At 34.8% G+C, this 13,629-nt stretch overlaps 1 protein-coding gene across 1 annotated transcript in view; it reads right to left on the bottom strand.

The window, feature by feature from the left end:
- Positions 1 to 13,629, bottom strand: part of LOC149804927 (uncharacterized) — a 47,775-nt gene that overhangs the window by 14,933 nt on the left and 19,213 nt on the right. The window contains exons 6-9 of the mRNA XM_089945944.1: positions 10,967 to 11,203; positions 9,940 to 10,104; positions 6,310 to 6,629; positions 2,668 to 2,822 (exon numbers count right to left, since the gene is read on the bottom strand). Of these exons, the coding sequence (XP_089802070.1) occupies positions 2,668 to 2,822; positions 6,310 to 6,629; positions 9,940 to 10,104; positions 10,967 to 11,203 (877 nt within the window). The remainder of the gene's footprint in view (positions 1 to 2,667; positions 2,823 to 6,309; positions 6,630 to 9,939; positions 10,105 to 10,966; positions 11,204 to 13,629) is intronic.

The following is a 13,629-nucleotide window of genomic DNA, read 5'->3' as shown; positions in this document are numbered from 1 at the left end:
AATGTAAAGCTGATTCAAGATGTGTGCACCAAATGGAACTCCACTGTAGACATAATTGAAAGGTTCCTGGAATTACAGCCTGCTGTTTGTGCTGCTTCAGTTACTAAGCATGTGAGAAGCAATGCATCAGTTCATTGTTGTAGGAAAATGTTGACGAGGACATTATGAATTGACTGCTTCTGCTTTAAGAAACTACGAAAACTATGAGCTCGGAGAAGACGCAAACAGTATCATCCATACTTTCATTATAGAAAAAGTTTCTGTCCGTTACCTTAGCTCCCCAGGATAATGACCCTGATGTCAGACAAACAAAAAAAGGCTTTTGTTGATGATTTGTCAAGCAGGCAAATATACTAGAAATAAATAAAATAACTTTGACTGTTTCACTGATCTAAAAATTTTACTACAAAAAAAATTTAAAGTCATAAAAGGAATAAAAAGTCTCAAAATAGTAATTAATACATGTACAATTTTATATATGTACTTTAGATTAATTGCACGGTACTTTGTCAAGCTACTTTAGTAATATTGAGAAACAGTCACAACTCCACAACTGTCATCGTCTCAGCCACAGCTTCCTGTAGATCCAGCCCTGTCAGAAATCACTTACACTTGTAAGTTATTCTATTTTGTTACTTTGTTGCTATATTTGGGATTACTGAGCCCAGATACTTCATCTGAAAATTTAGTTCCACTTAGGGCACTGCTAGAGGGCATGGTATGCATTGCAAGTTCCATTACCTTCCATGACCAGATTGATTACAACTGAATCTGCAATATTTGTTTATCTGCTTATGTTTTGTATTTCCAAAAGGATTCCCTTTTTAAAATTTTATTTACACTACATGCAAATAATACTTTTGGTCAATTACCCCACCCAGGTAAAATTTTTAATGACCAATAAAGCCATATTTAATGCGACATTTCACAATTACATTCCAACTTTTATACAAAATATGAATGAAAGCCTTGAAAGGGGTTGACCTACTGAAATTCATTTGATCTTATTTTCAGCTGACTAAGTTAGATCAGATGAAGCAGTTCTCTCTGAAAGTAGGAGCCCTCTTCTGCCTTGACAAGCCGACTGAATCCAGACTTGACAAAGTGAAGCCTGTGGTTGACTTGTTCAGGAATGAATCCCTAATAATTCTGGGTGGGGATCCTTTGATATGTGAAAGCTCAGCATTACAAGTTTCCACTCCTTACACAATTAGATAGGAAAAGGCTATATATTCCTGCCACTACTGTGCTCTGAGAGTCCATAGTATAACAGGAGACAATGTTACTGCACCGGGGTCTGCTTTGAGTTCAGATATTGTCAATATGCTAATTTTTCTCAAGAAGAATATTCAGTTACTTATTTAGCATCTTGCTAAACAAAAATTTAAAAACTATTATTCAAATGTGTGGAAACTTTTAAAACAATATTCCTGTGAAGTTTAAATTAAAACACAGAGAGACTAGAAATGACATTGAGATTTTTATTTGCTGATAAATTCACTGCTTTCATATGTCTGAAGATTTGTTTCATTTTTATGTTAATTTCAAATGTTCATTTTTGACTAACATTTTAAGTCTCACAAGACAGCATCACTTTGAGATGTTTTCTTTTTCAGTAGTAAATGTTACATTGATTATTTGACTGTTTTCGTTAAGTGTTAGTGTATTGTAATATATGCTGCAATATGGGTTTCGTATATTGCAATAAATCGCACTATGGTTTCGGGCATATCCCACTCTTATTTATGATCATCTCAGAATCAAGTTTTATTCCACTGATTTGAATATTCTGGTCAGAATGTATTAATGAAAGCAACATGCAGTGTCAAGTATGGATGACAGTTATTGCTACTAAATGTAACGGTATGAGGCAATTTCACCTAAACCACAGTTCTTTTTGTCTCACATGAATAGCATCATGGTAAAAGCCACTGACATGTTTGGTGTAGGAAACTTGAAGAAAGTAGTCTTATAATATTGAACCCAAAAATGACAAAATTTATTTCCTGTGACCTTGATTTCTGACTTTTGGGTTTGAGAAAAAATATGAAGGTACCTCAGCCCAATTGTAGACAATATAGGACATTTAGTGAAAACTGCATATGAAATTTGATGCAAATGTCTTCACTCATGGACAAAAAAGGTTTCTTTTACATAAGCTTTAATAATTTCGCCTGTTCTTTTCAGCTGTAACACAAAGAGCTTGCAATCAACACACTCTCAATGGTTTACAGCCCTCATAATATTAAAATCTGAAACATCACATTAAATGGTTTTCCAAGTTCAAACCAACAAATTCATTTCTGGTTAAGAACTCTTTTTGTAATTTGTCTCGAATAATTCCTTTAGCATCATCAAAAGTTTTTTTCTACCTTAAATGATCTTCATTTTTTTTTATTTCAGAAACAAATTATGAATGCAAATTATGACCAATATCAGTAACATGTGATTATTCAAGTGAGGTCACCCCTGTAGGGTTATAACAACTTCTGGACACTCTTTTCAGATGCCAAAACTTTACATTACCATAGCCCTGAACTTTGGAGGGTCATTGAAATGCAATGTTGACGTTAACAGAGGAAAACTCTTTATCCATATTTTTCAAGCTGTTTGCAGAAAAACAATTTTAGATGCAGCATCTGTAAACAACAACATCAAGGTAGTTACCTGCTTTGAAAACAGATCTGAAGGTCAGACAGGCAAGTGTGGTGTATCCCCCTGCTGACGACCCATCTATACATAGACGATTCTTGTCCACTCTTCCTGTGTGAGCCAGGTGCAGTGCTCCACTACAGGAATCATCCACATCAAATATACCCCAACTGTAAAAAAAAGGTAAATTAAAGTTAAGAAATTTTACAGAAGTCTGATTTTGAGAAAGGGTAGTCTGTGGTCCTTACAATTTTATTTACTTACAATTGCTATTTTTCTTCAGGTTTCTTTTAGTACTATGTTTTAGTAAAAATGTGGATATTTGTTTCAGTACTGTGTTTTAGTAAAGAATGTGTACTATCTGTTTAGTATTATGTGTCAGTAAAATGTGTACCTTCTGGTTTAGTACTGATTTAGTTGTTGCTGTTGTAGGGTTAAATGCCATTTTTGCAGCACAAGATAGGCCATACATGGCAGCCAAATAAATGGTGGAGGAAGAACCCGGGAAAACCATGGAAAGAACCACCAACCCACAAGTAGCTACTGGCAAGCTTTCTCACATACCCACATTTGCTAAACCCAAGATTCGAACCCATGCAGACAGAGGTGAGAGAGCAATGATACATAATGGTGAGTGCTCTTTAGACTGTTTTAGTAAGTGTGTACTATTTGTTTTAGTACTATGTATTAATCAAATGTGTATAATTTGTTTTAGTATCATGTGTCAGTAAAATGTGTACTATTTGTTTTAGTACTACGTTTTAGTAAAATGTGTACTATTTTGAACAGAACACAAAGGGCTGAGGGTGTAACAGACCTACCTACCATCCCCAATCACTACACTTGTAAGTAAGCTATGACAAACATAGTAAATCATATTGACTCAAGCAACAAAAGATTATAAGTTCAATAAAAAGTGCTAAGGAGACTACAGTGTCTCACCTGTGTACCTTACTATGGATGTACACTTACCCACCCCAACATAAAATCTTAATGCTGGACACACTGCCACTGGTGGAAAAGTGATGCAATGTTTTACAATTTCTGAATTCAGGTAAGATAATTAAAACTAACAAACTTAAATCTATGCAGTCCTGGGCTCAATCCTAAATCTTGGAAAGTGACAAGCTCAGGTAAAATTTTACAATGGTTACTGCTACTATCTGTATTTAAGCTTTCCTATAAAAAATATTATTATAATTAAATTAATCGGGTGGGAGAACATTCTAAAGTGTAATAATTATAAAAGTTTAAAATAATCAAGTTAATAAAAAAAAATTTTTATTCACCCCTACACACCAGAAAAATAATTCAACTACATGTCTTCCTCTTACCTTTTTAAGGTAGGGTAGATTTAAATGGAATAGCTTTTAGGAAATTTTTCAGCAGACATATTGCCCCTTTTGTATGAGTGATGTCCCTTTGTGTAAGGGGTAGGGTCATTTGGGATAGAATAAAATTATGCTCAACAGGGTGTCTATTTATTTTAATCACAAAAGTGTATTTAAGAAATGTGATAATTTATTTCGTCTCATTTTACAGCAGACATTACCTTTTAAATACCATGCATAAAATCTGCATTATTTTAACACTTAACCATTAAAATTCCTTGTATATGGAGATTATACAAGGATCATGTTGATATATTAATTAGGACTGTCTCAAGAATTTTATTTTGAATCATCTCAGTTTAAATTAAAAAAATCATGCTTGACATAACTTTTCCCTCATTCCATTCAATTCTGTTACATGTTTACCTTTTTCCTTACATAAGTCATCTTAATCATACATATATTTTGCATTTTTTTAAAATACATTTAATAATAAAAATAATAAATCAAGAAGGTGGACTCTAATATCTGGATGAAATTAGCCCTCTGCCTGAATGAGTGAAGTTGGAAACAATAGGGTGAGGTGGGTGTAGAATGTTAAAAATGTCACTTTATGCCACTGTTTTTGCATATTTTCATGTCAGATTATGAAAATGATGATGAAATATTATTGAAAGTTTATTAAAAAAGACTATTAAAACTTCTCTTTTGTCACTTTACCATAGTTGCTGTATAACATGCAATGGCAACCTCAAAAATAAACTACAGTTGAAGATCAGTAACATATTAAACAGCAGAAGATCTCTTTACTTATGTTTATGTCATGAAATATTAAAATGGTAATTAAATTAGTAATGGATCTGAATGTGCCCACTGAGCTATAATTTCCTTCAGATTAGACAACACAAATTCAATTTTTCTTTTCTTCCTGTGTGAATTTGCATTTATAGAAAGAACTGTAATATTTGAAATTTAGAATGATCAAATTAGTATTATAACTGACTACATCATACAAGACTTCTTTTACTATCTTTCCACCTTCCTCTCAAAAAAGAAAATTGTCACAAACGTTGATGCTGTATTTTAATGATTAATTCAATGTATTGAAACAAATTGGGATGGGGTCTAACGTCATTAAATCAATGCAAGACAAAGTAAACATAGCCTTTTGGACCTGGTTAGGTGACTGTTTCAACTGAATCACCACAACCATGGAGCCTGTAGGTACCAGGATTCTCCAGCATATGTGCATTGCCAACAGTTTTACATTCCTTCCATAATTTGAAAACTTTTTTTTCACTAGCTTGTTTAGATAATTGACAGTACATACTGGTAATGGCTGATGCACACATTTTGTGCTTTGAATTGCTTATATTCAACTCATGGCTTGACACTTTCATCTGCCACTGTAGGCTCAGTCCAGTGTGAGATCATCAGATCCTAAAAGACGTTTTAAATACTCTACTTGTAATGAACCAAATCATGTCTTTTTATGACAGGTTGTTAAGACATTATTTCATGCCTTTTTATAATAAAAATGGAAAAAGTTTTAAACAGCGCTCAATATTCTAGTTTGTTGACTTGTATCTGCCTGGTAAATGTGCTGCAAGGATTCCTATCCTTTAATCAGATGTGAAATTAACATTGCCTTATGATCATAGGGCACATTATTCCAAAAAACATGTAAGCAACAAAAAGAACTATCATAATGCTGCCTTCATTTATATTAAAGTCAGGTGAATAAACCAATACATTTGTTTCATATTAAGGACTTGTTATAAAAAAAATTCTTTAATACTAAGAACACAGCAACAGCAATTTCTAATACTACTACTAATGTTTAACAAGGCAACATCTAAATAAAGCAAGAACAAAACTGTACAACTATAAGTAATTCTGGTTGACAATATGAATTTTTGTATCTACTATCATGGGATATCTGAAAATAATCTGCACAAATATTACAAGTGATAAGGTTTAGGAGGCAAGAAACTACAAGTCTATGTGTTAAAAATTCCTACAAACACTCATTTCATGATGAAAATTTCCCAATTCTAAGCATGTTTGCTCCAAATTTTTATTGTTGGAATCATCTCTGCTGCTTTACTCTGACTGACCTTATGCATGTGGTGTGTTAATACATCTACAAGTAGTGGATATAGTATTAATAATTAGAGAATTAAGCTGTGGCCTACTTTCTTATTTTCAAAGTATTGTATCTAAAGAAAGAGAATTACAGCACCATATATACTTCCAATGCATGAATATCAATAAGTAAATATGCCTAGCAAGTCGAATCTCACTTGGCACAGAGAAGCATACATACTTATCTCTCAGTCTGTGTCGGTATTTTTTGCCATAGCCTGTGCTGCCTCTGTAGTCCACATCCAAAACAGCAAAGCCCCTGCTAGTGAAATACTGTATCTTCAGATTAAGAGAGCTGGTTGTAGCTGCTGTTGGTCCACCATGGGCTTTCACCAGCAAGGGAGGCAACTCTCCAGTGGGTGCCTCGTAATCTTTGTTTCGTGGAGGGTAAAAGTAGCCATGAGCTACTTCATCAGCTGTTGTATTCCAGCTAATGGTTTCTGGAATGCTGAAATAACCTTTGTCCAGCTCAAGGGACTTGGATTCTCTGATAATGTCCACCTTGAAAATTAACAAAATGGCATCATTACAGGTTTTAATTTTATTATGTCAACCGTATATCAAAAATATTGCAATTCAATAAAATTTATAAAACTGACTGCAAAAACATAGCCACTTCCCCTTGTATGCTTTCTAAGTGGAGGTTGTCCAGACGTTTGATCCTCTCCAAGATTTGAGCATCAAATTCTTCATGTGCAGTCATCCATGACAACAGCCAGACATGATGGAGGAGGTTTACAGGACACAATGGAGGATGAAACTACTGTGCCATCTGCTTTCCCATCTCATTTCATAACCCAAACAGGATGAGAACTTAAGAGAAGGGAGTACAGGGTCACCATATTATGGGGTTTGAGAAAAGAAGACTACATGAACAAGTCTCTTCTAATCAAATTCATATTACAGGATACTGTAAGGGAATTCTACAGCATAGTGTGAGCAGCTCTAATGATTACCTTGGCGACATGCCTACCAAATTTCAGGCATGATCACTTCCATCCCTTATGGCTGTATGAAAGATTGCCACAGATATCATGTCAAGTGGAGAAGTCAATGTACAATTACTGACAATTACTTACATGGCATTAAACACTTGTCAGTCCACTTTACAACAGAATGGAGCAAGAATACTGAAGGCGGTAATATCTAAGCTCATTTATTTTTTAATTAAAAACATAATTACGGGATTTGTACCAATGCAGTTAGAAAGTTGTTGGCAAAGGAGTCACTGAAAAAGGTTCTTAAGTAACCAGGGTTCTAAATTTTATCCAAGAGACATCTGGCAATTTCTTTATCTTAGATGATTGTGGCAAGATTCTGAATGACAGGTCACCATCGTGTATGTCCACCAAGGTCTTGACTTTGTATGTAGGACTTACTGCAGGTAGAGAAGCGCATTCTAATCAAGGCAAAGTCCTGTATATTTCTTCTGATGCTGCCTGAAAACTATATTCCACCATTCCATGGTCGGATTGGAAGTTCAGGCATGTCTGTCAATAGCCTGTTTGTCCTCCACTTGTACACTCTCCATCCAAAGGCATAACATTCCATAAGTCAATCATTATGTTGTATCATCAATATGTGTAAATAAAGTTCTTCCTGTTGGATATGCTATTTATAATGGTGGGAAGATCATGTCCAGCATGGGATGTGGTGTGGATGGGTAATGTTGGTCCAACATGGTCAGCGAGTAAGGACAGACAGAGAGACTTGGTTAGGCAGCTGGAAAGCTAAGGCACCAGTCCAAATTGCCAGATTCATGACCTCTGGAAAGCTGAACCAGTTGGTCAGCAGCCAGGATGGTGTTCAGCAAATGACAACTGACTTGCAGGCTAGTCTTGCCAACAAAGTTGATATGTAATCCAACATGCCTGGCTTAAACAGGCATGGATAGGGATTCACTGTATACCCAGTGGGCTGCCAACTTATGTTTCTGTCCAGCTTACTCACTGACATTCTTGATGACAGAGCTTGTCATAAAAAACATATCATTCACGATTCCAATAGTTGATTAGAATCAGCTGTTGTAGTGCATAGGATCTAAAGTTGGGTGTCACCAGAACTGTTTTTATTGTCTTCATGTGGGAGTTACAGTGGAGGTGGCATCTTGACATTCCTCATAATGATGAGTAAAGATTCTAAAGTCAGATAAATACTAACAATTCCACTCTCTCATGAATTTGAGCTTGCTCTTTTTTCGTGGCCCTTCAGATACCTTTTAAGAGATTGGACCAGACATCTTCTGTCCACAATGAACACACCAAACATGTAAATGTCAAAGAGCTTTGTACAGGCAAAACACATCTCATGGTTGTCCTGCACAATTTGAAATCTTCTACATTTATATGATGAGTGGAATTAAAGAGATGATAATAAAAATGAAAAACACAACTTTTATTGCTTTAGTTTCATTTTTAAATGAAACAGAAAAGTGAAATCCATAAATAGGCAAGGATAGGAAGTAATTAGGTGAAAAAGATATTAATCAGTCTGCCAAAAGCATAATGGTTGGCATGTATGCATTTATGACCAACCAAACGTAAGAGGTTTTTTGATGTAAATACCATGTTGACACCACAACAATTAACTGTACAGACCTAAATCAAACTATCAGTCAGCATAGATCTCTTATGTCATGCAAGAATTTGTATCGAAGAAGACTAGTGATACATATAAAACCTGCCAAGTTTGACAGTACAACATGAGGGGACTGTCTATGAGAAAATAAAAGGGCCTGATTACCAAAGGAGGCCACTGATGTCAATAATATAATGACTGACAAGGACAGACAGATTATGGGTTTAGTTTGTATCAAAATATAAATAGAGCACCAGAGAACAAAAATATCATTGAGAACAGCATCACAATTTCTTTTAGGATTTCACTACAATGAGTCTGACAAAAAGTCTAAATGTTATAGCATTTTTCAAAATTGGTGGAGTCCCAAACAGATTTTCAAAAATTTCTGTGTGTCAGGTGCTGGGTCAAAAATAAACTCTGCCTCTTTAAGATGTAAGATAAAAAATGGAAATGATTCAAATCTGTCAGTCTGAATTCAACCAAAGACGTTAATGTTGCCATGACTGGCATCTAATAAATAGTCTGAATCATGACATTTTCAAAAGAAAACATTTCCAAAGTTAGTAAAAATAAAGATTCCTGATTATTTATTACTTTAAGTAAAGGCTATACCAGACATTACTATTATCACTGATCACTAGTTTGCAAAAGTTCTAAATGAAGATTACACAGCTCCTAATTTGTTTAAATGTTTTTAATGCTATAAATCAGTGAAAGCTGCTATAATCTTTTAGGTGGACATAAAACTGCTGACCAAGTTATGTTCTGAACTGTGAGAATGAGAACACTTTATGAAACTTTGCACGAGTGTTGGGCTGGGTCAAGAAAATGCCTGTCAAATGAATGGTAATCATTTTACTACCTGCTAATCTACATAACAACAGGGATTAAGATATCTCCCTTCTGAATTAAAAGTAATAATTTCTGTGTAAGAACGATAGTTATGATCTGTGAGCTATAGGATTCTGAAACTTAATGGAATTAGTTTAATCTGTTGTCAGCCCGGGTGATGCTTTCAGTGGTGTCAGAGAATAAGGGACATCTACGATGAAAAGTATTGACACAACCATGTTATATCTGTATTTGTGTTCTAACAAAATGAGTGTGTGTCATGGTTTTGGATTTTTAACATAACTTTAATAATTTTAGTCATATCACTATGATGTATGCATCAATATGACTAAAAAAAACAAAAAGAGTTATAGAACAAAGTAAAATAGTTTAATCGTACCTTCCCTGAAGTGGAATTAACCCTGATAATGCTGGGGAACTGAGTGGGGCTACCTGCTACACAGTAGATGGTTCCATCCCCAGCCACAGATACAAAGGAGTGGGTCTTGAATCCTGTCTCCAGCTTCCTGTACTGCCCATTCATCATGTTCAGAATGCCAAGCTCCTTCATGACAGATCATAAAAAAGTTATCATATCGACATTTAAAAATTATTAACATTCCTACATGAAAATGTAAAAAAAGCAGTGTCTCACATGCCCCAGACGTATATTCCAAATACCCAGCAAAGTCAATGGAGTGTTAAAAGTAGGTCACCTGGCTTCCATTGCCTGAAATGATCAGTAACCTCCACAATCAACACACATTCCAACATTTATAATCACTGATACAACAGTGTCTTTGAAAGTGAGTTAAACACAAAATCTTAATGTTGACTTCTATACAACAATAAAAGCGATAATTTGTCTCCCTTAATATTTTCCAATATAAAAACAGATTTTCAAAACAATTCTTGCAAGTCAGAAATTATTTTGTGAAACTCTCATTTTTATACAAAAGAATGCATGCATTTTGTATGAATGTTGTTATTGCAATAATCAGATGACAATAACAAATAATTTGTGTGGCTACAAAATTGCTTAATGGAGTTAAAGACTACAAAAATCTAAACAATGCTAAATATATAATTTCTCAAATATTGCAAAAATTACAGCAAATAAGAAAATGTGTTATCTGTTCTTAATGAATCTTTCAAGCTTTAAAATTTACCCTTACCATAAAATTTATTGGAAACCACAAGAATTGCCTCTAGATAAAGCTTAATTATTGTGACTGCGTGACTCTTTTGTATTGAGTTCTAGAATGGCAGCAGTATAACTATTTGGGAACAAACTCTATAAAAAATTGCTCACAGCCATAAAAAATGGTTTTTCAACTACATACACAATATTCTAGAATCTTAAAAAAAAACTATAATGGCGCTTTAATATATGAAGTCTGATTTAATTGAAATGACCTGTATCTCACCTGTCCAAACAACGTAACAATTTCACCATTGTTTCTAGGATCAATCTGATATCCAGGGTTCCCAAATATCCACTGTGGCCCACCAATTTCCTGTTCTCTAGGCAAGAGGTTCACATGCTCACCAGTGCTGGTCACATGGTACAAGTTCCACCAATCAGTTTGGTCACTGATGTACACCAACTCATTTTTTGCTGTCCAAGATGGCTGCATAACACTTACGTCATTTCCACCAGCAAACTGCCAGTCAATAGAATACATATAAAACAATAATATTCCATGGAACATGTTGTAAATGAAATATTGATGAATCATGAATACACTTGTCCCAATGTTTATGTAATACATCTCTCTGATGTACTAGTACCATGAACTAGTTTGTATTTTTCAAATGTTTTTAAACCAAACTTAAACAAATAATGCTTTAACAGAAGTATTTAACCTTCACTCCAATAACTGCCTTTTTTTCAACTGCTGTAGTAAATGCATGTAAAAGAGGGTAAACTTCATTAGCAGTTTGCTATGTGAGTCAGCATACACTACACTACTTCAGTGAACTGTACAACAATAAATGTAAGCTGTTTAAAAATATATTTGGGAACTTAACAAATCCAGCAAGTAAATAATCATTCTTATGTGTCTAATTAGTATGAAAAGCATATCTCTTTTCTTTCAAACCAAGTTTCTCAAAAGGACATTGTCAACTACTCTCCAAAGCCTGCATTAACATATCAACTAGTCTCTGAAGCCTGCATTAACAAGTTGTCAACTAGTCTCCAAAGCCTGCATTAACATATTGTCAACTAGTCTCCAAAAGCTGCATTAACATGTTGTCAACTAGCCTCTGAAACCTGCATTAAAATGTAGTCAACTAGCCTCTGAAGCCTGCATTGACATGTTGTCACCTAGTCTCCAAAGCCTGCATTAACATGTTGTCAACAAGCCTCTGAAGCCTGCATTAACATGTTGTCAACTAGCCTCTGATGCCTGCATTAACATGTTGTCAACTAGCCTCTGAAGCCTGCATTAACATGTTGTCAACTAGTCTCCAAAGCCTGCATTAGCATGTTGTCAACTAGTCTCCAAAGCCTACATTAACATGTTGTCAACTAGCCTCTGAAGCCGGCATTAACATGTTGTCAACTAGACTCCAAAGCCTGCATTAACATGTTGTCAACTAGCCTCCAAATCCTGCATTAACATGTTGTCAACTAGCCACTGAAGCCTGCATTAACATGTTGACAACTAGCCTCTGAAGCCTGCATTAACATGTTGTCAACTAGCATCTGAAGCCTGCATTAACATGTTGTCAGCTAGTCTTCAAAGCCTGCATTAACATATTGTCAACTAGTCTCCAAAAGCTGCATTAACATGTTGTCAACTAGCTCTGAAACCTGCATTAAAATGTAGTCAACTAGCCTCTGAAGCCTGCATTAACATGTTGTCAACTAGCCTCTGAAGCCTGCATTAACATGTTGTCAACTAATCTCCAAAGCCTGCATTAACATGTTGTCAACTAGCCTCTGAAGCTTGCATTAACATGTTGTCAACTAGCCTCTGAAGCCTGCATTAACATGTTGTCAACTAGTCTCCAAAGCCTGCATTAACATGTTGCCAACTAGCCTCTGAAGCCTGCATTAACATGTCAACTAGCCTCAAAAGCCTGCATTAACATGTTGTTAACTAGTCTCAGAAGCCTGCTTTATCATGTTGTCAACTAGTTTCTGAAGCCTACATTAATATCACTCCTAATTTGTCGCACTAATTATGCCTTTCTGTATATTTATAATTCACCCAAAATGAGTTATTTTCTAATCAAATAACATTCTGATATTTTCCAATCAACATCTTTTAATACTCTGAATACCTTTCATAAGACAGCTGTAGATTGGTTTTCATGCAGCAACAATTTATATAAAACCAGAATACATGTAAGATTCACAGGAATACACACAATTAGCTTATCCTAATTTCTACAATATAGGCTTTAAATATAAATACTTTCAATTCTGTTTGGGGCATGCCTTCCTTATGACTGGCAGATACCCACATAAAAGTCAATTTCATATTATTAATGTTGAAAATTTGGTTACAATGGAGAAAGAACAAGATTTTTACAATAACCAAATAGCAAAGATGCCATAAACTGTACAGACCCATATACAGACCTGCCAAGCCTTACGAGTCCATCTCAGTAAGGCAGTTGATTTTTCTTCCATAAGATTGACCAGTTTTCAGTAAGGCGTAAGAAAATATCAATAAATACTCTTGTAAAGCTGGAAAACTTAATTAAAAGTTAGACGCACCGACGATAAACTTTATGTTCAACTGAAAAGTTTGTAAAGTATGTGTAGACTTTATTTACTATTAGTAAAGAAGCGCAAACTATAGTTCCAATCCCTATGCAGCTCAATGGCTTGTTGCGATCTCTCAACTTGACATAATTCTTAGAAATTCTTTTCCATTTCACATGATGATGGCAATCATATCTCCCTCCCCCAGAATACTCAAACTGGTATGTGATGTCCAATAAAAGTAACTGTGTCCCTTCCAGCTTCTATTCACAAGTATCTGAATACAACTTTTTATTCTTCTGTGTTGATTATTAACACTTTTCTAGAAGCTTATTTTCCCTTTCGTCTTAAACATGCATCACTTTCTGGATG

Source organism: Sinohyriopsis cumingii, chromosome 2, assembly GCF_028554795.1.
Source record: "Sinohyriopsis cumingii isolate HCF-2022 chromosome 2, ASM2855479v2, whole genome shotgun sequence".
Taxonomy (NCBI): domain Eukaryota; kingdom Metazoa; phylum Mollusca; class Bivalvia; order Unionida; family Unionidae; genus Sinohyriopsis; species Sinohyriopsis cumingii.
The sequence above is the reverse complement of the archived record's forward strand: the minus strand, read 5'-3'. Positions and strand labels throughout refer to the sequence as shown.